The 26967-nt window shown below is 43.1% G+C and overlaps 1 protein-coding gene across 1 annotated transcript in view; it reads left to right on the top strand.

Annotated features, from left to right (window-relative positions):
* The window catches only part of LOC126418702 (fatty acid-binding protein, muscle-like), a 37743-nt gene extending 28203 nt beyond the window's left edge, over positions 1–9540 (top strand). The window contains exon 3 of the mRNA XM_050085600.1: positions 9139–9540. Within this exon, the coding sequence (XP_049941557.1) occupies positions 9139–9189 (51 nt within the window). The 3' untranslated portion in view covers positions 9190–9540. The remainder of the gene's footprint in view (positions 1–9138) is intronic.
* Positions 9541–26967: the final 17427 nt, after the last annotated feature.

Raw genomic sequence — 26967 nt, 5'->3', positions numbered from 1 at the left:
TAGATTTCGCACGTTACCAGCAGGCGCTAGTTCAGTGACGCAGGGCTTAGCTGTGATCACGCCATAGGAGGGCGCAAAATGGGAGGGCTCAAGAATCATAAACACGTTTTGCTGCTTCGGATCACGTCAAATTTTCGTAGTATGGGTTTGAACGGCCCCTTGTGGTTCCGCCCTGTACACTAGACAAAAATTGCGGTCGTGCTGCACTCCACAGGGGTGCGATCACTCAATTTGATTTCAGACACGCGATGCCCTCAGAGATGGGCTGATTCGTTTGGGGGACGTCAACAGCGTAGAAGTTTGTCAAGAACGTCGCCCTGTTACTCATCGCACTGAGAGCTGTTGTTTTCCATAGCGAGATGTCTAGGCATCAACGCCCCAAGTAAAGGGGTGGTTTCATTGACGCCCTCTATGCCACACACTGAGGCCTTCTGGTGTCGATTCTGAGCGGTAGCTTGTTGGAAACATTTTCCTTGGTCACCCATAAGAAAACCGCTGAGCGTCGCGGTTCTGACCTCCATGGTAGGTGCACCAAGAGATGGGGTGAAATGCAGGTAAGAGCGGCTGTGAGGACTTTCCAATCGTCGGATACTTCGGGCAGAATTGTGCTGTAGTTTGGTGTCAATGTAATATCATTAATCCACTTCACACGAATTTCTGAGCTTTGGTCTTTTTTCCGCATGTGTAGACACCTTGCTTTTTGAAGCATTGCCGAGCCCAAGGGTGAAGTCACTGGATGCCTCGATTTTGCACCTTTACTGAGAGGGATTGTAGGTACCTTTGAGCCAAATTTCCAACTTCTGGTCTTAATGGGAGACAATTATGGGAATCTTAAATGTAACCCTTTAATTATGTTACGTAGTGAAGGAAAAGAAATATCTTAGGGACCGACCCTCCTCTTCTTTATTTGTAGTTTCTTACTTATAGTGCCTAAACATAGATTTCCTAAAGCAGTGCGAAGCCATTAAAAATAAAATAAAAAATTTCAAAGAAGTCAACTTTGAGAATTAAATTTCTGCCCACTATTAACTACAAAAATTTTTGTGTACTAACATTTTCGACAGCTGCTGAGTTCGTGGAGCGGAAGTGTGGTAATCCTAATCTCCTAGGACAACAATCTAGAACAAGGAAATTGAAAGCAATTGTCAGGAGTCAAATCGAAATACCTCTTTTGTTAATCACTAATTCGCACTTTTATTTTTCTTATATTATTCATTTTGCACCATTGCTGCATCAACAGTCAAAACATTTCCGTTGCATCAGTTTTAAATCTTTAATTAACTACATGAAGTTCATAAGATAACAGTGAAAGTAACTTTAAAGAATTTTAATCCCCTTGGTATAAACTTTTATACTTACTCAAATTTCATATTGATCAATAAATGGCTATGTTTATTACCAAATATAGAATAATAGCTTTTTAATAAATGAGTGTCTTATTTTTTTATTATTAGTCAGATGAAAATGCGAGTATTCTCAGTAATTTAAAATTTGGTACAAAAATGTTAAACATCGAACTGAAAATAAAATGCTTTGTTTCTAGAGGCTAAGCAGTGTTACTGTTGGATGTAACTTTATCATTTTACAGCAAGGCACTTCGCATATGTACCACATTTTGTTTTCGTGTGCCATAATTACAAATAGAAAAATACACTCCTGGAAATGGAAAAAAGAACACATTGACACCGGTGTGTCAGACCCACCATACTTGCTCCGGACACTGCGAGAGGGCTGTACAAGCAATGATCACACGCACGGCACAGCGGACACACCAGGAACCGCGGTGTTGGCCGTCGAATGGCGCTAGCTGCGCAGCATTTGTGCACCGCCGCCGTCAGTGTCAGCCAGTTTGCCGTGGCATACGGAGCTCCATCGCAGTCTTTTAACACTGGTAGCATGCCGCGACAGCGTGGACGTGAACCGTATGTGCAGTTGACGGACTTTGAGCGAGGGCGTATAGTGGGCATGCGGGAGGCCGGGTGGACGTACCGCCGAATTGCTCAACACGTGGGGCGTGAGGCCTCCACAGTACATCGATGTTGTCGCCAGTGGTCGGCGGAAGGTGCACGTGCCCGTCGACCTGGGACCGGACCGCCGCGACGCACGGATGCACGCCAAGACCGTAGGATCCTACGCAGTGCCGTAGGGGACCGCACCGCCACTTCCCAGCAAATTAGGGACACTGTTGCTCCTGGGGTATCGGCGAGGACCATTCGCAACCGTCTCCATGAAGCTGGGCTACGGTCCCGCACACCGTTAGGCCGTCTTCCGCTCACGCCCCAACATCGTGCAGCCCGTCTCCAGTGGTGTCGCGACAGGCGTGAATGGAGGGACGAATGGAGACGTGTCGTCTTCAGCGATGAGAGTCGCTTCTGCCTTGGTGCCAATGACGGTCGTATGCGTGTTTGGCGCCGTGCAGGTGAGCGCCACAATCAGGACTGCATACGACCGAGGCACACAGGGCCAACACCCGGCATCATGGTGTGGGGAGCGATCTCCTACACTGGCCGTACACCACTGGTGATCGTCGAGGGGACACTGAATAGTGCACGGTACATCCAAACCGTCATCGAACCCATCGTTCTACCATTCCTAGACCGGCAAGGGAACTTGCTGTTCCAACAGGACAATGCACGTCCGCATGTATCCCGTGCCACCCAACGTGCTCTACAAGGTGTAAGTCAACTACCCTGGCCAGCAAGATCTCCGGATCTGTCCCCCATTGAGCATGTTTGGGACTGGATGAAGCGTCGTCTCACGCGGTCTGCACGTCCAGCACGAACGCTGGTCCAACTGAGGCGCCAGGTGGAAATGGCATGGCAAGCCGTTCCACAGGACTACATCCAGCATCTCTACGATCGTCTCCATGGGAGAATAGCAGCCTGCATTGCTGCGAAAGGTGGATATACACTGTACTAGTGCCGACATTGTGCATGCTCTGTTGCCTGTGTCTATGTGCCTGTGGTTCTGTCAGTGTGATCATGTGATGTATCTGACCCCAGGAATGTGTCAATAAAGTTTCCCCTTCCTGGGACAATGAATTCACGGTGTTCTTATTTCAATTTCCAGGAGTGTGTTATTTTTCCTAAAGTATTAGAATTCATCACTTATCAGTGAACATTTCAGTTCTTTAAATAGACTGTAAATAAAAGTAAAATAATGTTGCCACCTAGGTAACAACCGAAGACTACATAATTACTAGAGTTTAGACATTATGAATTTTTTACTGACGATTGCGTTAATCAGTCTGGAATGTTTCTTTAATAGCAGTCAAATTCTACAACTGCAAAAGGCAATTTTTCAGAGTTCTTCTAAGGGCTGTGTTGTACTGCATTAAATAACTGGTGCTCAGTCACTGACCTGTAAACCCTATAATAAAGCAAAACGAAGAGGGACAGCCCGTAAGGTCCCCTTGTAAGATAAAACGCACAACATTTATGCATGTCATTAGTGCACACTAAACTTAAATCCACACTCAGATAATGAATATTAGCACTGAGACCCTCCCTCCTCTCTTCCACCAGTTTAGACAGCTGTAACTTTCTTAAAGTGAAGCTCAAATTCAAGATTTTAGAATTACTACCGCACAGAAAATATTAGTGTCAGTCCTTTGACAACTACATTACTATTTCTTAGAGCGATTACCTCACACAATTGATATTATGGGTGAAAACAGTGGAAAATGCTTATAGTCAGCACTAATCATATGTTACTGAGCACCCTCAACACTGAGGGCCTCATATTTACTTTGAGATTAATTTTGATCGTAATTGGCATCTTTTATTACGAATAAGTACTTTTTTCTCAAACCATGAAATCAGAAATTTGACATCCAATGTTTGAAAAGCCTTCTTTAAAGTATTTCTATGCATAATGGCTTGAGACATTAGCATCCATGTTCTTCACACGTAAGTTTCCTATGGCCCATTCAGGTTTTCTTAAGTCGTTCATTGACCACTAACTTTCACATGTTCTATTCAGCTCAATATTATGTTCGTGATAATTAAGACTTCTACACAAGTTCATTACTTTTTCCTATAGTTTCGCCCACTACATAAGTTAGAAACTGAAAGGTGTCTCATCTGACTCTAAAATGTAGGTTACGAACTGAGCTCCTGAGGACGGGCGGTCGTCTTAAATCCCCTCCCCTCGCGAGGCGTTCTCTCCGCGGTCCGCGCCCGCGCGTCGGCAGTCGGTGAGACGCTGACGTCGCGTCTGTGGTGGTGTTGGCGTAATTGCCTCGTCCGCCCTAGTCGCCCGTTCGTTTCCTTTTGTGAACGTCTTTTTAATTAGACTCAATTCTGGTTCCCTTGCTCTGCTGAGGTTGTAGCCGCAATCTCGGTTGTTGAATCCGTCCCTGGTACGAATTTCGATAGCCTCTCTAACGACGCTGTCCCAGTATTTATGTGTCTGTGCCAAGACCCTGGTATGTTGGTAGTCCATTTCGTGATTTTCGGACGAACTGTGCTCTGCGACCGCCGACTTGCTAGGGTACCCAAGTCGAGTGTGCCTCTGATGTTCTCGACAACGATCTTCGATGGTGCGCACTATCTGCCCAATACAGGGTGTTACAAAAAGGTACGGCCAAACCTTCAGGAAACATTCCTCACACACAAATAAAGAAAAGATATTATGTGGACATGTGTCCGGAAACGCTTGATTTCCATGTTAGAGCTCATTTTAGTTTCGTCAGTATGTGCTGTACTTCCTCGATTCACCGCCAGTTGGTCCAATTGAAGGAAGATAATGTTGACTTCGGTGCTTGTGTTGACATGCGACTCATTGCTCTACAGTACTAGCATCAAGCACATCAGTACGTAGCATCAACAGGTTAGTGTTCATCACGAACGTGGTTTTGCAGTCAGTGCAATGTTTACAAATGCGGAGTTGGCAGATGCCCATTTGATGTATGGGTTAGCACGGGGCAATAGCCGTGGCGCGGTACGTTTGTATCGAGACAGATTTCCAGAACGACGGTGTCCCGACAGGAAGACGTTCGAAGCAATTGATCGGCGTCTTATGGAGCACGGAACATTCCAGCCTATGACTCGCGACTGGGGAAGACCTAGAACGAGGACACCTGCAATGGACGAGGATTCTTCGTGCAGTTGACGATAACCCTAATGTCAGCGTCAGAGAAGTTGCTGCTGTACAAGGTAACGTTGACCACGTCACTGTATGGAGAGTGCTACGGGAGAACCAGTTGTTTCCGTACCATGTACAGCGTGTGCAGGCCCTATCAGCAGCTGATTGGCCTCCACGGGTACACTTCTGCGAATGGTTCATCCAACAATGTGTCAATCCTCATTCCAGTGCAAATGTTCTCATTGCGGATGAGGCTTCATTCCAACGTGATCAAATTGTAAATTTTCACAGTCAACATGTGTGGGCTGACGAGAATCCGCACGCAATTGTGCAATCACGTCATCAACATAGATTTTCTGTGAACGTTTAGGCAGGCATTGTTGGTGATCTCTTGATTGGACCCCATGTTCTTCCACCTACGCTCAATGGAGCACGTTATCATGATTTCATACGGGATACTCTACCTGTGCTGCTAGAACATGTGCCTTTACAAGTACGACACAACATGTGGTTCATGCACGGTGGAGCTCCTGCACATTTCAGTCGAAGCGTTCGTACGCTTCTCAACAACAGGTTCGGTGACCGATGGATTGGTAGAGGCGGACCAATTCATGGCCTCCACGCTCTCCTGGCCTCAACCCTCTTGACTTTCATTTATGGGGGCATTTGAAAGCTCTTGTCTGTGCAACCCCGGTACCAAATGTAGAGACTCTTCGTGCTCGTATTGTGGACAGCTGTGATACAATACGCCATTCTACAGGGCTGCATCAGCGCATCAGGGATTCCATGCGACGGAGGGTGGATGCATGTATCCTCGCCAACGGAGGACATTTTGAACATTTTCTGTAACAAAGTGTTTGAAGTCACGCTGGTACGTTCTGTTGCTGTATGTTTCCATTCCATGATTAATGTGATTTGAAGAGAAGTAATAAAATGAGCTCTAACATGGAAAGTAAGCGTTTCCGGACACATGTCCACATAACATATTTTCCTTCTTCGTGTGTGAGGAACGTTTCCTGAAAGTTTGGCCGTACCTTTTTGTAACACCCTGTATGCCGGCCATCCGCAAACCGAGATCGTCTTTGACACTTCCCAATAATGCTCGCGTTTTATTTAGTGAGAAAAAGACAGTTCCTACTCTGTGTTTCCTCAATATTCGTCCTATTTTCCCCGATAGTGCGCCAGTATATGGCATATAGGCAGTGGCTATTTCTTTCTCCGTGACTTCTTCCGTCTCCACACGCTGTACCGTAGAGCTAGGGCGGAGAGCGCGTCTGATCTGCCATTACGAGTACCCGTTTTTCCGGAATACAGTTTTGAGATGTTCCAGCTCTTGGGTCAGACTCTCTGCGTCAGAGATGGTGGGCGCGCTGTGCACCAGTGTTTTTAGCAGCCCATTCCTCTGCGCAGGGTGGTGGCAGCTATGCGCTTGCATCCGCGTGCATTTTCTTCCTGTATACCCCGTGGCCCAGGGTGCCATCCGCTCTTCATTTGACCATGACGTCCAGGAATGGTAATATTCCTTCTGCTTCAGTTTCCATAGTGAATTTGATGTTCGGATGTATGGAGTTCAGGTGTGTAAAGAAGTCTAGAAGCTTGTCCCTTCCATGGGGCCAAATCACAAATGTGTTATCCACATAACGTAGAAAACAAGTAGGTTTCCATTTGGAGGACGCCAAAGCTTCCTCCTCGAAGCACACCATATAGACACGCCTGTGGTCGCGAAATTCTACATGGACTACTTCGAGGAGGAAGCTCCATTTTAAGAGGTCTATCAGAGGCAACTGGAGTTGTGTATGTGACTTTCTTCTAACAAAGGACCTGATAAAGCACTAAGAAGTGTCCTTTGTTTTAGAGTAATACTGAAGTAGCTTAATAATTGAAAAAATGTTTGGAAATTCGTGGTAAGGTCTGATGGACCAAATTGGCGGCCGAACTGCCCCGAATGGGGCCCCCGGCCAACAATGCCATACGATCATTTCATTTCATCGGTTCCTAAGTTGACGCACTACTTAATCGAACTGAAACTAACGATAAGGACAACGGCTACCCCGCGCGGCAATTGAAATTACTCAGAAAATGAGTAGGCTAACATTTTTTGGGGTCATAATTACCCAGTCATCCCATCAATGGAATACTTTTCAGTGAGGCATGAAAAGCCGCCCCAAATAATTATAAACGTTTGAAAGTTGGTTATAGATCCCTTCACTCCTAAATCGTGAAATAAGAACTGAGATCTTTTTGAAATTGTTTGTTTTTGACATAGGCTTATAATGTTATCGCCAGGTTTTCTAAGTGGTTACCATCCTCGGTGGCATCAAACTGCGTACCTGTGGCGAGTTGTGAGAGGCTTGGAAGGGCATTGTACCAGTGTAAACACCAGCTGCAGCAAATTGTAAAACCTATGGCAAGCTATGGAGCATTTTGATCACATTTTCCCATTCATATATTAACCCTTCCGCGGCTGCTAGAACCGAGCGTCCAGTGCGCCCGACCGGCTAAAGGTGGTGGAGGTACCTGTACCCCTCGCTGGAGAGCGACAAACAACCCTACGACAGCTGCAGGCTGTGTCCACTGTCGGATAACCGCACGTTCCATAGCACATAAAACTACTCTTCGGTAATACTCATCATAAAACGAGTATCACAATGTACAGTCACAGTGGCTGCAGTGATAACTACGACAGAGAATCTCAAAACTAATCCCTGCTTTCTGTTATTAGTTTTTCTTGAGGTGCAGAAAAGTGAGCTCAGAAAAATGATAAGAATTTTTGTTTTTGAGAACTTTTAACGTAAGATTTACACTAGCAACACAAGTGCCTGCAATATATAAAATCTCATTAATATCGGACCAATATGTTTCTAGACATAGTTTTAAAGTGAAAAGTTCCTAGCGAGGACACCCAAAATTCGGATGGTCTTCTGTTCCTCGCGGCAGCGAGGGTCACCGAGAAACTGCAAGTATTATGCTACACTGTGCGGCTTTTGAAACATCTGACATGTGAGGACAATTCATGCCTTTCACATCACATGTGTTTGTATCATGTGTACTTCGTAGATTAGGAAGTCAAATTATAGCTACTTGACCGTGCATGCCGATTTATATTCTTCGCTGCTGAGAATGTTGCTGAGATACTACAAGTATTTTGGTGCACTGTTGGACTTTGTAACATCTGGTACATCAGTTCATTGGGATAGTTCATGCTCTTCAGATTATAAAAATTTGTGTCATCTGTCTTGTGTACGTTAGGAAATCAAATTATTAGTATTCAATCGACTCGTAAGCAGAAAGGAGCAGGTGAAAGCTGTAGCGCTTTACGACATTACAAAGAAGAGTAGTTAACGAAGATGCTGGCAAGTGTCTTGAAATTCGCACAATAGCCAGTCGCTAATTTTAGGGCGCACGTTTACCTGCTCCCACGTCCAGCCGTCATGACTTCCTGCTTGCCGGGCATAAGTAAATACCCCTTGCCGCTTATATTGATGCCCAGAGCCGTCTGGCCGCTCTACTTGTCAAGTATACATGTACGCCCATAGCCACGAAACGGACACCATATTCATTAAGAGGTTACCACCTGGGGTCGTAATCACTTTGTGTATGTATGGTAAAACTCTCTGCTTCTATATTAAGTCACCAGTGAAGGTAGCCATGCGTTATCTTTGTGGATTGTTAGAAGATTACAAGCACATTAAACCAGTGTAAAACTCAATTGTGGTGCCTTGTAAAATATGTGGCGAGATATGGAGTATTTGGAACACAGTTTCACAGGTCACATATCTAATTACAGCTTCGCTAAGAGCTGCATGCTAACATTTTGGCAAAAACAAGAAATCAAATGCCAGGTTGTGAATTGATCTCTAGCTTGGCAGTGAAACAGACTCCAAAGCACTTAATGTTAACTTTGAGGCGAAATTTTCAGTTGTCAGTCTGACAGTTGTAAGTAGTTGCAAAGAAAACTCATCATAGACTATAACTGCGTTCCAAAACAGTACGTTTAATTTGATTCTTCGAAACTGTGCCAGAAAGTCGATTAATTTCAGTTGTATTTTTCAGACCATGACAGTGGACGACATTGTGTGTACGAGGATTTACAAAGCAATATAAGACTGCAGCTTTCATCACTGAAGACAATTATTTCAATTTTTAAAACGAATTGTTAAGAAATTGTAAGAATTTAGATTCTGTACTCTGTGATACAGTTTCATAACGGCTTATTTGATAATTGCTGTTTAGAATGAACTTGTCAGCCCATTTATTAGCATGTACATGTATTCCAGTTTTTTATATTTTTATATTGCAAGTTGCAGGTTTTATTCTGAACAGATTTTGATATCCCTAAAGTGTTTTGTATTTTGCATTTGGTATAATTGTTACATGTATTTAAGTCAATGTTTTCTTAAAATTCGAACATAATGCTGAATTTACTGTGTATTAATAAAATTATTTCACATTAAACGTTTGATCTGATGATTCACGTAATTTTGAGAAACATTTAAAACTGCAGTTGGTTTCCTTGATATGACTAATAGCTACAGAAAGAATTAACTATTAAAATTTGCTGTCAAGAACATACTTTGTTCTATGAGGAATGACTGACATCTTCTTAAGTTAAAAAGGAAATGAGGAAAGGTAAAGCAATAAAGTCTTCTCGACGTATTATGTCTGCTATGTGAATCTTCCATTGGACATACGCTATTCCTCGAATTTTTTGTTGAGCAACATAGAATTGACAGAATATTACAATGTCAAATTACAGCTTATACCTTCCTTGACCAGACTTACAACTAACTGACTTACAGTGTTATTGCTAATACACTGCAAAACGAGGTGCAAATATATAGCTGTCATGCAGCTCATGTGTTTATGTGATAAGACAGCTGTGCCTTGTGAGTGCTTGAACTATGTCCTAGAAGTCGATTACTTAATCTTTCTCTCCCTGGAAGATTAATATCAAATCAAAGATTAAGTTATGGGGCAATTTTTATTTGCAATGTATTCCAATCTATCAGATTTAGTGATAGGGATAGCGAGGGATGGAGGGAGTAACAAGCACAGACAACAGGGTTCTGTCTGCATCAGTGTCACAAGGTCAGGGCACCCCTATCTGTCTCCCACACACCTATCCTTCCCCATTAACCTCCTCCCCTCCCCCCTCCACCTCCCATCACCTACTCGATCGAGATCAATCTCCTCCTCCACCTACATCTTCCTCTTAGAGTTTACCATCACCCCTCCACTTCCTCCTCCACATTCCCACCATATCTTGCCTTCTTTTCCGCTTTTCATAACCACAATTCAAGATGGTGGATCTAGCTAGTTCATGTTAATTTAAAATATAAATCTATGGTAAATTATAACTGCAGATATAGCCCACCTATACAAAATTAAAATAGTATAATAGTCCACTTGTCTTGGAATTTTGTTGTTTACTTGGACAACTATGCTGTAGCACAGATGGAGGCATTTTATTATCTTTTAGTGGCCTCTTTTGTTCATTTAAACAACTATTCTGTGGTGTTGTTTTATTATTTATTGAAACAATTATGCTATGGTGGCATTTTATTATACACAATTACAGTGTAGCTGAGAGCATCTGTGGGTTGGCGACATGATCGAGCAGGCAGCATCCACTTTAACTGGTTTATTACTCTTGAATGCTGCTGTGCCTGCTCATAGTTGCATTGTCTGAGAGTACCGTGACTTCACCCAACCTGCCTCCACCCATGTCCCGTGTTCACGGGGATGATATAAACCTGTATCACACACCTGGCCTACTGTCATTTCTGGCACAGACAACGGAAAGTGGAAGATGATATATAGGTGTCTCATACACTTGTGTCTTGAGGCTGAGCTTCCATTATTACGTGTGCATGTTTAACTCAATATTGTTGTTGTTGAAAGTGATGTCATAAAGTATCCTCTGATGAAATAACAGGGTGAACTTCGAGTACCATAAGTATTGCTCTTCAATGCAGTGTACCGTTTCAATGTCAGTGACAGCAAACGAGTTCTTGTAGGGATGTCATCCCAATGCCTGTTCAGTGCAATGGTGGTTTTGGAAAATCCTCGATATCGAGATAGTAAATGACATTATTCAGCAATGAGTGATTTTATCTACCCAGTAATTCGATGATAACTGGAGCCATATTCAGCAGAAATACTCAAACACCCTCACTGGCATCGTATGACTATGCTGCATTCAGTGGTGTCTTCCCATGAACAATAAGGAAATATAATGACAAAGAATGCAAGTGTTTACAAGAACATGTTTCATGTATATGAGCTGTACAGTCCAGCATGCTGTTGATGAATGTATCATCTGGTAGACATACGAAAATAGCTTCTGTGAGAAATTGTGGAAGAATTTGATGGACCTTGCACATCAAAGTATACATTGTGGAAGGAGCTATCTTCCAGCATTTTCATACACATGTGAATAAGTACATAATTATATACATGAATTCAACAAACTAGATGTGGGCAAAGAACTGTGATACCACTGAAGGATGTTAATATATACAGTTATACATATAAGTGTATAGTGCATCAAAATTAAAAAAGTGTAAGTCATGATTTTTTTCCTCTCCTTACAAAAATCTATACATACTAATACAATCGCATAGTTAATGTATTAACTAGACGAAAGACACTCCCTCTTCACAAGGACTTCATTGTAACTGGATGGCCTGAAAACAATATGGAAAAAATAATAATGCTCCAATTCTGCCCAACAATATACAGCCAATAACTGTGGACCAGTCAGCTTGAGACAAGATGAATGTTATGTCATTACTTAACGGTCAAGATGGAGTTCATTTTGAACATATACATATATTTTTCAAAAGCCTTATTTCAGGCCAAGTGTTACCTATTAGAGCCATTACATCAAGTGTAGGTGGTGTAACATACACAATATTCTGTGAGAGTTACGGTTTTCCATCACCAGAAATTGTAAAGCCAAATATTGTGTTTATATTTCATGACGTTACTGTATAAAACCAGCAAAAAATACGAAAATATTTCCGTTTCCGATATTTCTTTGGAGTAGATGTTCTACATATGAGGACGATTTACACAAGGATTCCAAAATGCCGGCCGAGGTGGCCGATCGCTTCTATGCGCTACAGTTTGGAACCGCGTGACCGCTACTGTCGCAGGTTCGAATCCTGCCTCGGGCATGGGTGTGTGTGATGTCCTTAGGTTTAAGTAGTTCTAAGTTCTACGGGACTGATGACCTCAGGAGTTAAGTCCCATAGTGCTCAGAGCCATTTTTTTTATTTCAAAATAGCTGGCAAGGAATACAGCTAATCTTATTATCACTTTCAAACAAGACAATAAGGTGTAAGACACATTTATTAAGTAGATACATGAACTGAAACGATGTTCAGTGAATTTATAGCCATATGTGTAGCCTGCTGGAATCACACTCAGTATCAGTGTTTGCCTACTGATAGAACATGAGAGCCAAATACACAGCACACCATTCACAAATAGAGTCAAACCACAGATTATCACAAGGAAATGTACAGAACTTCAGAGATGAATTAACGAATAATCTTATAAATGTATATGGAAGTATTAAAGATGTTGATACAAAAAATAAAACCAGCATCAGATAGCTATGGAACACCTTGGAAGAATTTAATATATTAACTGGCTGGGTGATGGACCTTAAAACTTAACTAACATACAGGCTGGGAATGGAATATATGTGATGAAAATAGAGATAATTACATCATTATACATTATATTACGAATTCACACATATTACACATGCAGTCTAGAGGGTGCACAAACAGAATGTATATCCGTGTGTTGACACAAAAATAAAATAATTAACAAAAATCTCAAAAAACCGTATTACCAAAATTGAAATAGTCAATGAAAGCCTCAAGGATATATATTCCCTAGCAGAAAACTTTATTACAATTATTAATACAAGATTAGATACAACGATCAACAGATTAATGCATAACACTAGAAATTCTGGAAGTCAATCGATATGTTAACTGCGGTACTTGATCTCACGCTGGAAGATGTGAAAAAAAAAAAACCTTGCAGCTGGTTTGAGAGAATGTAAGTTATATACATTCTCAAAATCTGGTTAGTGTGTCACAACATGTCAACAAAGTCAAAAGGTATTGAGACATATGCGGCGATTTGACAGAAATTACAACTGATAAGAGCAGGACAATTCGAGAGAGGCCATTCTCTTAGAGAAATATTGAAGCCTCTAGGATTGTTACCCCCCACTCTGCCTTCCAATACTAAATTGGTGATCGCTTGATGCCTCAGAACATGTTCAAGCAAGCGATGCCTTCTTCTAGTCAAGTTGTGCCCCAAATTTCTCATCCCCCCAATTCTATTCAGTACCTCCTCATTAGTTATGTAGTCTACCCATCTAATCTTCAGTATTCTTCTGTAGCACCACATTTCGAAAGCTTCTATTCTCTTCTTGTCTAAACCATCTATCGTCCATGTTTCACTTCCATACATGGCTAAACTCCACACAACTACTTTCAGAAACGACTTCCTGACACTTAAATCTATACTCGACGTTAAAAAATTTCTACTCAGAATGAGATTTTCACTCTGCAGCGGAGTGTGCGCTGACATGAAACTTCTGGCAGATTAAAACTGTGTGCCCGACCGAGACTCGAACTCGGGACATTTGCCTTTCGCGGGCAAGTGCTCTACCATCTGAGCTACGGAAGCACGACTCACGCCCCAGGTGGCCGAGCGGTTCTAGGCGCTACAGTCTGGAACCGCGTGACCGCTACGGTCGCAGGTTCGAATCCTGCCTCGGGCATGGGTGTGTGTGATGTCCTTAGGTTTAAGTAGTTCTGAGTTCTAGGGGACTGATGACCTCACGAGTTAAGTCCCATAGTACTCAAAGCCATTTTTTTTATTTCAAAATAGCTGGCAAGGAATACAGCTAATCTTATTATCACTTTCAAACAACACTGGTAGAGCACTTGCCCGCGAAAGGCAAAGGTCCCGAGTTCGAGTCTCGGTCGGTCACACAGTTTTAATCTGCCAGGAAGTTTCAAATTTCTACTCTTCAGAAACGCTTTTCTTGCCATTGCCAGTCTACATTTTATATCCTCTCTACTTCGACCATCATCAGATATTTTGCTCCCCAAGGAGCAAATCTCATTTGCTACTTTAAGTGGCTCATTTCCCAATCTAATTCTCTCAGCATCACCCGATTTAATTCGACTACATTCCATTATCCTCGTTTTGATTTTGTTGATGTTCATCTTATACCCTCCTTTCAAGACACTGTCCATTCCGTTCAGCTGCTCTTCCAGGACCTTTTCTGTCTCTGACAGAATTGTAATATCATCGGCGAACCTAAAAGTTTTTATTTCTTCTCCATGGATTTTAATTCCGACTCTGAACTTTTCTTTTGTTTCATTTACTGCTTGCTTAATATATAGATTGAGTAATATCATGGATAGGCTACAACCCTGTCTCACTCCCATCCCAACATCTGCTTCCCTCTCATGCCCCTCGTCTCTTATAACTGCCGTCTGGTTTCTGTACAAATTGTAAATAGGCTTTCGCTCCCTGTATTTTAGCACTGCCACCTTCAGAATTTGAAAGAGAGTATTCCAGTCAACATTGTCAAAACTTTCTCTAAGCCTACAAGTGCTAGAAACGTAGGTTTGCCTTTCGTTAATCTATCTTCTAAGATAAGTCGTGGGGTCAGTATTGCCTCTTGTGTTCCAATATTTCTATGGAATCCAAACTGATCTTGCCCTAGGTCGGTTTCTACCAGTCTTTCTATACACCTGTAAAGAATTCGTGATAGTATTTTGCAGCTGTGACTTATTAAACTGTTAGTTCGGTAATTTTCAGATCGGTCAACACCTGATTTCTTTGGGAATAGATTCATTATATTGTTCTTGAATCTCTGTCTTACCATTATATAAACTGTCTGAAACCTGTCAGTATCTCTAGGCTTCTTCCATGTATACAACCTTCTTTCATGATTCTTGAACCAAGTGATAGCTATGATGAAGTTATGCTCTGTGCAAAATTCTACCAGGTGGCTTCCTCTTTCATTCCTTACTCCCATTTCACGTTTGCCTACTACGTTTCCTTCTCTTTCTTTTACTACTATCGAATTCTAGTCACCCACGACTATTAAATTTTCGTCTTCCTTCACTGTCTGAATAATTTCTTTTGCCTCATCATGCATTTCATCAATCTCTTCGTCTTCTGCTGGGCTAGTTGGCATATAAACTTGTACTACTGTGGTGGGCGGGGGCTTCGTGTCTATCTTGGCCACAATAATGCGTTTGCTATGCTGTTTGTGGTAGCTTACCCACACTCCTGTTTCTTTATTCATTACTAAACCTACTCCTGCATTACCCCTATTTGATTTTGTGTTTATAAACCTGTAATCACCTGACTAGAAGTCTTGTTCCTCCTGCCACCGAACATTATTAATTCCCACTATATCTAACTTTAACCTATCCATTCCCATTTTTAAATTTTCTAACCTACCTGCCCGATTAAGTGGTCTGACATTCCATGCTCCGATCCGTAGAACGCCAGTTTTCTTTCTCCTGATAACGACGTCCTCCTGAGTAGTCCCCTCCTTAAGATCCGAATGGGGGACTATTTTACCTCCGGAATATCTTTCCCAAGAGGACGCCTTCATCATTTAACTATACAGTAAAGCTGCATGCCCTCGGGAAAAATTATGACTGTAGTACCCCTTACTTTCAGCCGTAGGCAGTACCATCACAGCAAGACCGTTTTGGTTAGTTTTACAAGGCCAGATCGGTCAATCATCCAGACTGTTGCCCCTGCAATTGCTGAAAAGGCTGCTTCTCCTCTTCAGAAACCCTCCGTTGTGGTTGCACCTACCGTAAGGCTATCTGTATCACTGAGGCACACAAGCCTCCCCACCAACAGCAAGGTCCATGTTTCATGGGGGGATGTGTTATAGATTTGTATGTGTTAGTTACAAACTTATAAATTAAACCAAGCATTTAATACAACCTGGGGACAGATAATTGGAAGGAACACCTGATTTACTGAATTTAATATTCTTCAAAACGTACACATACACGTACACACACACACACACACACACACACACACACATATATATATATATATATATATATATATATATATATCCCAAACGAATTAGTAGAATGACTAAGACAGCTCACAGTTTTGGAGCTGAAGAAATACTGATTATAAAAACAAAATCGTATCCATGTCAGGGCTCAGGGGAAAAATTATTACTGAATAACAAATATCGAGAAAACAGTTCATCACTTTCATAAACCAGCAAGAACATCATTACTGCATATGTGTGGTCTGATATGAGTCTTAGATGACTTACGGCAAGCTGATCTTGTAGATGTGAAATGGTATTCATAGAAGAATTAAAATTTTATGTATATGTTAATGACCATTGATATGTATTGCAAATTAGTTTGAGACTTACCTTTTGATCTAAAACGGGAACGGCAATTGTGCAGCTGATGCATCAACTGCTGCAGAAGGGCTTTTATGGCAATTATGGCTGTGAGTTTTGTAATAGATATTTCAAGGTGCTGCTGGGGTGGTATGGTATATAGTCCTCAACATTCTCCCAGATGAAAGGATGAATCATGGAACGTTTGAACAAAATAGAATTAATTCCCAGAAGTGGCTGTGTGTTTGTGGCAACCTTGAAATCTGTTTATGCCACTGGCTCAAATCAGTACGAATATCGCCTACTTCCTAATTCTGGCAACTGCATTGTTCTACTCTGCGTTTACTACAGACCGATTAACCTGTGCTAATGACGCCAGTAACATGTGCAGGAGCTTTGGTTCCCCCAAAACTTTTAACGCACTGTGCTACCCCGGCCTACAACTTGTTCAATTTTGACTGTGGACGGGCGTCCACTTCTAGAAGCTTAATAAAAGAGCCAATATCGTTCAAAGCAAATTCAACTGTTCCACTTCCATTATTATTACCATTCTATCCCGTAGTAGTTAACTGAACCAGTTCTGCAAATGCCTGACGAAATTGTTGGATTACCTTGGATGCGACAGTTGCAAGGGCCTGTCTACAAATGGCAACACCATAGGATACTTCAACCCTTCCACAGGCTCACTTTTCTGTGAACATCTCTTACAGAAATACTGTAACAGCAAAGGAATGGAAAGACATGATTCCCAGACTATACTACACAGTACCTATGTACCCTCATAACACTCATCACAACTCTGCTGCAATTTGGTATGATAGAATCAGTAGCAACATGGAATGGAAGTGACTGGAGGTTATGAGGGTATGTACATTTCTTACCAAAGCAATTCCAAAGAAGCGATTCTTCTATTTCAACGTGCACAGTAATCACAAAATCTTAATGGAAAATCTGTTAATTGATTTCACCAAACTTTTAGTGAGAGAAAAACTTATACCTATGGTTCTAAGAAGGAGAAATAGAAACTTTCTTGACAAATACACAAGTAACAGAATAAATTCTGATGAGTGAAAAGTCAAGAAATATGATTCACATAACAGGAATTAAAACCTTTCTTAACAAATCCACAAAGAAGACCTCACAATATTATGAATAAAAATCAGTGCATATGATTCACATAGCAGTGTTCTTAATGGATCGGAAATGAGCAGAAGAAAACTAAGTGAATGAAAAGACAATATTGATGAAACAAAAAAACAGCAGAATTAAATTACGCTTAAAATATAGTCCAGACAATCCTCAGAACAAGTTTAGTTTGTAATGTTCAAAAACTCCACAGAGTTAAAACAAAACAAAGAAATGAAAACTTGAATCAATAACTTAGCCATCTCTGTTAGAGTAACTTACACAAATAAAATTTATGTTCCAGATGTATGAGCACAATTAAATCACATACACAGAATTTTCTGCACCAAATATACTTGAAAAGATCGCATTAAATATCCGTAACTAGGTGTATCCAACCACCATACAGTCAATCAAAGGTAGTATATAAACGTAGTCTACTTCATACAGAACTCCTGCCCATGTTCGCTGTATAGCACTAGCATTCTGTTTCCTGTAAGTACAAAATTGGCCATACATCACGCAGAGTTAAAAACATTCTCGTAATTGCCTTGTGGAATCCTGTACGCAAGGCACACAGTTGAAGACGCCGTCAATGCCCATGCTATCTAGAAGCAGAGTTCTCAGACACTGAGACAACGTCAGCCAGCCCATCCTCCTCGCATCGAGGGCCAGTATCTCGTGCTGCCAGCTGCCGATAACCGCTCATCTTTATAGGCAACTGCTCCAACCCCAAATGCTCCCCAACAGACTGACTCAGCCACTACTGCCACTTGCTTGATTCATAGGGTGGTGCTAGCACAGGCACTACCCTTGATTCCAGCACGCTCCTGGAGAGGCGAGAAAACCACGAGCTGTGTGAGATAGCACTTTCTCTGTGTACACCATCAATCTCAAAGGGAAAAAGACAGGGAAAGGAACGTGACGTTGAGATCAAAAACTATCTCTGGTGCAATCAGATAGCATATGCTTGACTAATGAGGACGACATCATGATGTTAGATGCCTTGTCACAGACCCAGAAAGCCCATCCCTTCCACCTTGCTTTACCAGTGCCTCACCATCCCAGCGGAAAGATAGAGGTAAATCACATACACAACGCTAAAATGCCTTCAGCACTTAAGTGGAATATCAATGGGCAGATGATGCATGTGAGGGAGTTTAGGCTGCTTGTCCAGTAGAGACCTTTCTGTCTATGTCTCTAAGAGCCTCATAAAAAATGAAAAGGAAGTAACGCAGCAGTCCTTGGAGTCTACAATCTCCACAGGAGATATGACCTTGCTGGTGACTGGGGTAGTGGTATTTGTCAAGGATACATTCTACTTCTACTCTTGATCTTTCCCCTTAACCACAACAACCCATTGCAAGCGAGAACCTCAACATTTCGTCGCTATCGAGCGACACAGAGGAAGATTTTCTGTGATCTCCCTTCCATCAACATGGATAAATACAACTGGCCTTTCTATCTATGAGAGGTGGAATCTGTATCGTCAGTGGCTCGTGATACTACGCCCTGTCACGAGCTGGTGGAGTACAACACGTTAAAACAGCAGTTGGCGGAGGTCATCCATCAGCTTTTTAATGAAATTTGGATAACATTAGTATTTAGAATTGGTAGAAAGAAGCTATTTTAATCCAAAGTTAGCTGCATGCGAAAAGCGTTGCTGACAGCGGTGGTCACGGGAACGTGCGAACGCAAGGAGCTCGGGCTCTGGACGGCCACGTGGCACTACCGAGAGGGTGTACGGCTTTGGCACATTGTACTTGCGTCTGCAGCAGCAATTTGAACAGCAGGTGGCACCACAGTAACACAGCGAACTGTTACAAATCTGTTGCTTCAAGGGCAGCTCCGAGACAGACGCCCTGTAGCGTGCATTCCACTGATCTTAAATCACCATCATCTGTGACTTCGGCTGTGTCAAGTGAGAGTTCGTTGGATGGCAGGGCGGAGGTCTGTTGTGTTTTCTGATGAAAGCTGGTGATGGCCGTGTTTTGGTTACAAGGAGGTCAGTTGAGGACCTATAACCAACCCATCTACACAGGATAGCAGTAGCCCACATACCGCTGCTGTAACCCAACATGCTCTACACAGCGTCCACGTCTTGCCTTGGCCTGCACGATCACCTAATCCGTCTCCAATCGAGCACATATGGAGCATCATCGGATGACAACTGCAACGTCATCCATAAACAGCATTAACCTTTCCTGCCTTGACCGACCAAACGCTACAGGCAAGGAACTCCATCCGACAAAGTGCATCCGGCACTAATACGACACAATGCATGCACGTTTGCGTTAAATATTCTGGCTGCTACGCCAGCTATTAATATACTAACATTTCACATTTGCAATGGCTTACCTCGCGCTTACATTAACCTGTGATGTAGCAACGTTAATCACTTAAATGTGTTAGCTGGGCAAATGTATTCCACAAATTTCATTAATCCACATTAATTGCTTTTTGATGTAGGCTCTACGTGGTACATGATTTTCAAGTGTCAGTTGTTTACTCTAGACATACTACACTACTAGCCATTAAAATTGCTACACCAAGCGGAAATGCAGATGATAAACGGGTATTCATTCGACAGATATATTATACTAGAACTGACATGTGATTACATTTTCACGCAGTTTCGGTGCATAGATCCTGAGGAAGCAGTACCCAGAACAAACACCTCCTGCCGTAATAACGGCATTGCTAGACCTGGGCACTGAGTGAAACAGAGCTTGGATGGCGTGTACAGGTACAGCTGCCCATGCGGCTTCAACACGATACCACAGTTCATCAAGAGTAGTGACTGGCGTATTGTGACGAGCCAGTTGCTCGGCCACCATTCACCAGACGTTTTCAATTGATGAGAGATCTGCAGAATGTGCTGGCCAGGGAGCAGTCGAACATTTTCTGTATCCAGAAAGGCCCGTACAGGAACTGCAACATGCGGTCGTGCATTATCCTGCTGAAATGTAGGGTTTCGCAGGGATCGAATGAAGGGTAGAGCCACAGGTCGTAACACATCTGAAATGTAACGACCACTATTGAAAGTGCCGTCAATGTGAACAAGAGGTGACCGAGACGTGTAACCAATGGCACCCCATACCATCACGCCGGTATGGCGATGACGAATACACGCTTACAATGTGCGTTCACTGCGACGTCGCCAAACATGGATGCGACCATCATGATGCTGTAAACAGAACCTGGATTCATCCGAAAAAATGACCTTTTGCCATTCGTGCACCCAGGTTCGTCGTTGAGTACACCATCGCAGGCGCTCCTGTCTGTGATGCAGCGTCAAGGGTAAGCGCAGCCATGGTCTCCGAGCTGATAGTCCATGCTGCTGCAAACTTCGTCGAACTGTTCGTGGAGATGGTCCTTGTCTTACAAATATTCCCATCTGTTGACTCATGGTTCGAGGCGTGGCTGCACGATCCGTTACAGCCATGCGGATAAGATGCCTGTCATCTCGGCTACTGGTGATACAAGGCCGTTGAGATCGAGCACGGCATACGGTATTACCCTCCTGAACCCACCGATTCCATATTCTGCTAACAGTCATTGCATCTCGACCAATGCGAGCAGCAATGTCACGATACGATAAATCGCAATCGCGACAGGCTACAGTCTGACCTTTTGTCGAGAAAGAGTTCGTTGGTGTAAGGGATTGAGGCCAACAACAGTGGTCCAGAATCATATTCTCCGACGAATCCCGCTTCACTATGCAAGTGATTCTGACCACCAATTAGTGTGGAGATACAGGGGGACACGCCACACTCAACACAATGTTCATTAGCGTCATCGATAAGGCGTAGGCGTTGTGGTGTGGACAGGCATTATTCACAATGGCCTAACACGGCAGCATATCTTTGCGAGGGATACCGAATTATTCTGGATCATGTCCGCCTGTTTAGAGGTGCGTTATGTCCCGACTTTCTGTTCTGAACAGCAATCCCCGCCCTCATAGAACCGCTGAGGCTGCGGACACACTGAAAAGTGAAGATGGGGAACGTGTGTCATGACCTGCTTACTCCCCGGACCTAAACCCTATAAAGCATGCCTGGGATGCTCTTTGTGGACGTGTTTCTCAACGAACACCCCTTCCTGGAATATGCCTGAACTGAAAACCGCCTTCAGAGAGGAGTGGAACGGTATCCCTCATGGACTCCTCAGCAGTCTGCTAGCATGCATGAATAACAGGTACAAAATGTTTGTTAGTACCCGAGGAGGACGTATTCATTATTGAGAGCCCGAAATCTACCCTTATGCTGGGAAACTGATCTGTGTCAAACATGAACGTTATTTATGGTTGTTATCCTGCTCTCCTATGTTGTGAAATCTGTACCATTTTTCTTCATAGATATACCACTCCATGTCTATGACGTATGTGCAGTGCTTCATGTCGCCGTAATTGACTATGATCATTGCAGTCCAACAATGTCTCTGTACGTTAGAAGTTATCAAGCATGGTATGTCTTCCAAAGTTTTGTGTGTACAAATATGATTAAGGCCTGAATGTAACCGTAAACTCACAGAGCCTATCAGTAGTGTTTTGAGAGCCGTGCCTTGAGAAAATGGTGACAAAGCAAGAAAAGAACTTTTCTTCGTAGGAACATGCGGGACGTTTATCTTTTACAACAGCGCGGCCTGCATACAGGAGGAATTATGGAAAAGAACCGCCTTGTGAACAGAGCATTGCACGTTAATATCGACAATCTGAAAACACTGGTTGTGTGTGTGAACACGTAAGTGCCGCTCGCGAAACTGTACCAAACGCAACCCTGGAGAGGACGAGAGAAAGTTCCTTCCACAGTCTAAAAATATTAACGGTGAACGCAAGCCAGGAATACTGCAGCAAACTGTGTGGAAGGTTATGCGACGGCGTATACACTTCAGACCGTCCCGCCTACAGCAGTGCATTAATTAAAACTGGAAGATTATGGCCAACGCCTTCAATTGCATCACAATGTAGGAAGCACTTTAGGATGGACATTTCGCTTCCAAACCGATATTCAGCGACGAAGCGACCTTCCATTTATCTGGAAAAGTTAACCGCCACAATGTGAGAATGTGGGGCACTGAAAATCCTCATGAAACTGTGGCGCATAAGCGAGATCCGCCGAAGGTGAATGTTATCTGTGCAGTGTCATAGACGAAGCTATATGAGCCGTTTTCTACTGTGAAATGACTGTGTCGGATGCTTCCTACCTCGATATGTTGCTGTTGTGGCAGTTTCCACAATTCGCTGCTTATCCCAAGAATTTCATCTTGTAGCAAAACGACGCGCGGCCTGATTGGGGACCCGATATTCTTCGCTACCTAACGACGGACTGCCGTATCGCTGGATTGGGTACAATGGTGAAGGTTATAGTGCGGCTCTGATCCCTTGTCCGCAGGTCGCCTGACCTAACGCCTCATGCCTTTTTCCTTTGGGGGTACATTAAATGCCATGTTTGCTTACCGCCACTGCCGAGGAGACTGCAACACCACAGGCACGCATCAGTGTTGAGTGGTGACCATGACGGCCACTGACGAGATGTTGCTACATTACGTATGGAATGAACTTGACTACATTTTAATCGCGTGTTGTGTGAACAGAGGGGCACTAGAAAAACATCTGTAGAGTGTGAAATATAATCTTGGTGAGTTTACGGTTCTATTCAAGCATCAATCATATTTGTACATGTAATATTTGGAAAATATAATGCTTTGTAAACGAATAAATCTTTAACAGCAGCTCTGTACTTCCTCAGCAGCCGCAAAATGTTTATTGTGTGCCCATAGTGTGTCGCGGATCGTCAATTACCAGTCCAGCTCCTGTTAAAGGTGCGGTGTAAGATGTTAATTTCAAATGTATGTGACATCGCCTATTCCTCTAGCTGCAGAAAAGTAGGCAGCGGCGTTACGTTAAAGAGATCGTATACAGGGTGCTACAAAAAGGTACGTCCAAACTTTCAGGAAACATTCCTCATATACAAAGAAAGAAAATATGTTATGTGGACATGTGTCCGGAAACGCTTACTTTCCATGTTAGAGCTCATTTTATTACTTATCTTCAAATCACATTAATCATGGAATGGAAACACACAGCAACAGAACGTACCACCGTGACTCAAACACTTTGTTACAGGAAATGTTCAAAATGTCCTCCATTAGCGAGGATACATGCATCCACCCTCCGTCGCCTGGAATCCCTGATGCGCTGATGCAGCCCTGGAGAATGGCGTATTGTATCACAGCCGTCCACAATACGAGCACGAAGAGTCCCTACATTTGGTACCGGGGTTGCGTAGACAAGAACTTTCAAATGCCCCCATAAATGAAAGTCAAGAGGGTTGAGGCCAGGAGAGCGTGGAGGCCATGGAATTGGTCCGCCTCTAACAATCCATCGGTCACCGAATCTGTTGTTGAGAAGCTTACGAACATTTCGACTGAAATGTGCAGGAGCTCCATCGTGCATGAACCACATGTTGTGTCGTTCTTGTAAAGGCACATGTTCTAGCAGCACAGGTAGAGTATCCCGTATGAAATCATGGCGTTGAATCGAGGAAGTACAGTACATACTGACGAAACTAAAATGAGCTCTAACATGGAAATTAAGCGTGTCCGGACACATGTCCACATAACATCTTTTCTTTACTTGTGTGTGAGGAATGTTTCCTGAAAGTTTGGCCGTACCTTTTTGTAACACCCTGTATAATGTAGAATGCTGCTTTGAGGGAGAAAGGGATAAGGGCAGGTATCTTATACCTTGACTGAAAGTTCTCGAACGAGTTGCTGCAGCTCTGAAAATTGGAACGATTCTCTGTGCAGAAAATAACGAGGGAGAAGGGGGCTGGAGATCTTCGGGGACCAACTGCTGCTCTTTCGTCACCAGGAAAAACGGGAGTGCGAGCTGCTAAAACGACGTAACTGGATAATTTTCAAGAGGACGCACTTCGGTGACATGTGCTAGTTGTCCCAACAGGAATGGTCAGTATTCAGGGAAATGACGTGAACGATCATTTGAAGCACAGAGCTTAGTAAACATGCGCTCTAAAACGCTTACCTTAAGAGTTATGAACACTCCATCTTCGATACTGTGAAGCTCTTCTACTGCAAGGTCTTTGCTTCCCATATTTTGGGAGTGTATGAACCAAAAGAAGAAAAAAATTTCCAGTAAACATGAACTCTAAAACGCTTTCCTTAAGAGCCATGAGCACTTTTTCAGTAGAAGAGGTTTGTTTCACAGTATCGAAGATGAAAAAAAGCGCTCATAGATCTTAAATGTATGCGTTTTAGAGCCATATTTACTACACCACTTGCTTCTTATGATCGTTCCTGTCATATACCTGAATACTGGTCCTTCGTCCTGAGACAACCTGTGTATCACCATTATGCGCGGAAGAAGCTGCTTCGCTCACTACGAGATACTGAGTTGTTTCTCGAGGAAAAACGAGTCTTTCAGTGAGCCTGCAGACGATAGGGTTTTGATGGAAAACGTTTTCTGAAAAATCTGCTAGAACATCGGTATATCGTTGCCGGAAATGAAATTTTTTGAGAGAAATATTTAAGTACAGACCTCACGGAATCGTTTGGTTGGACGAGACGTTGGTAAATGCTGGTCACTGTCGACCGAGTGAGTGGACACTGCCGAGAAACTCCAGTTGGAAAATACAGTCGGCTCATTCTTTCCTGGAAATCGTCGAAGATCATAAAATACTATTTATGCCATTGACGAAACAGCAGAAAAAAGAGAGTTGTAGTTTCCACCATATAATTGGCATTTCAGTGTTATGGAATACTTGCATATTCAGGTGAAATTGTGTTTTGCAGGCAGAAATAAAAGTTTTAGAGCACTTGCCCGAGGAAGGCAAAGGTCCCGATTTCGAGTATCGGTCCGGCACACAGTTTTAATCTGCCAGGAAGTTTCATATCAGCGCTCACTTCGCTGCAGAGTGAAAATCTCATTCTGGAAACATCCACCAGGCTGTGGCTAAGCCATGTCTCCGCAGTATCCTTTCTTTCAGGAGTGCTAGTTCTGCAGGGTTCGCAGGAGAGCTTCTGTAAAGTTTGGAAGGTAGGAGACGAGGTACTGGCAGAAGTAAAGCTGTGAGAACGGGTCGCGAGTCGTGCTTGGGTAGCTCAGTTGGTAGAGCACATGCCCGCGAAAGGCAAAGGTCCCGAGTTTGAGTCTCGGTCCGGCACACAGTTTTAATCTGCCAGGAAATTTCAGAAATAAAAGTTTTAAATTGAAGGATATCGAATTTTCAGTGTGTGAAGCTGTACGACAAAATAGAGCAATATTGACAAACATACGTGATTCATTTGGGAGAGGGAAGACAGGGAGATGCTGCCCTGGAGCAAAGAGTGGGAAGAATGAATAATAAGATTGGGAACAGGCAGCAGCAGTGGTGAAGATAGTGACAGTGACATAGAAGATGTGCATAATGAAGACTCTCTTTGAAGGCGATGGAGTCTACCCTTCTCCATAAGTTGCAGATAAGAATCTATGCATTAAAATATGTATTAAGATACTAAAACATTGTAATCTTCACTAATTTATCACGACACATATTTCCAAATCTTTTATTTATAATTAGAAAGGGATTATTTTTCGACCCCCCCCCCCCTCCCAAGGTTATTAGTGGTTTTTCCTGCTTCATTAGAAAGGCGCTGCAACTGCTCTGCAATTTTCTGGTGAGATATTCGTAGGCGAGTGACCGACACGGCTTAACAACAAACAGCTGCGCAGTATCGCAGCCGGCGGCCGTCCCGGACGCTCTTTCAGCGGCCCGACTATAGCTGCGCCACAGCTCCATTCACCGTATCGGTACGCGACAACACGGAGAATAGACCGAAAAAAAAAACATTGCGGACTCTGTTTCAGCTCTGTTCTGCAAAGGCTCGCAGCTATCTTGACATTAGGTCAGCGCAGAAACACAACTGTGCCAAAGTTGCTGCAACTAATTATGAGTTTAAGGAGACCAAACATCTAAGAACGGAATAGTTTAGTAAGAGATGTCGAAACCTACCCCGGCATTTTTCACAAAAGAAGAATCCACCGAGAGGAAAGCTCTGTCAAAATCTTAGCTGCTAAGGCGCAGTGCAAATTCCCACTACATTGCACAGGCTGGCATTCACGAGTTACTACCGTTACTTCAACAGGAAATTAATGTGCATTTTCGGCAGGACATTAAACGGCCACATACAACTGCTACGACGCAGTGTCCTCTTCGTGCTGTAAAACAACTGCCCCCCCCCCCTCCTCACCCATTTTTTTGAGTCATCAGTTTCTGACTGGTTTGATACGGCCCGCTACGGATTCCTATCCTGTGCCA

This window comes from Schistocerca serialis, chromosome 9 (genome assembly GCF_023864345.2).
Source record: "Schistocerca serialis cubense isolate TAMUIC-IGC-003099 chromosome 9, iqSchSeri2.2, whole genome shotgun sequence".
NCBI lineage: Eukaryota > Metazoa > Arthropoda > Insecta > Orthoptera > Acrididae > Schistocerca > Schistocerca serialis.
Note: the sequence above shows the minus strand (reverse complement) of the source record. Positions and strands in the feature narration are given on the sequence as shown.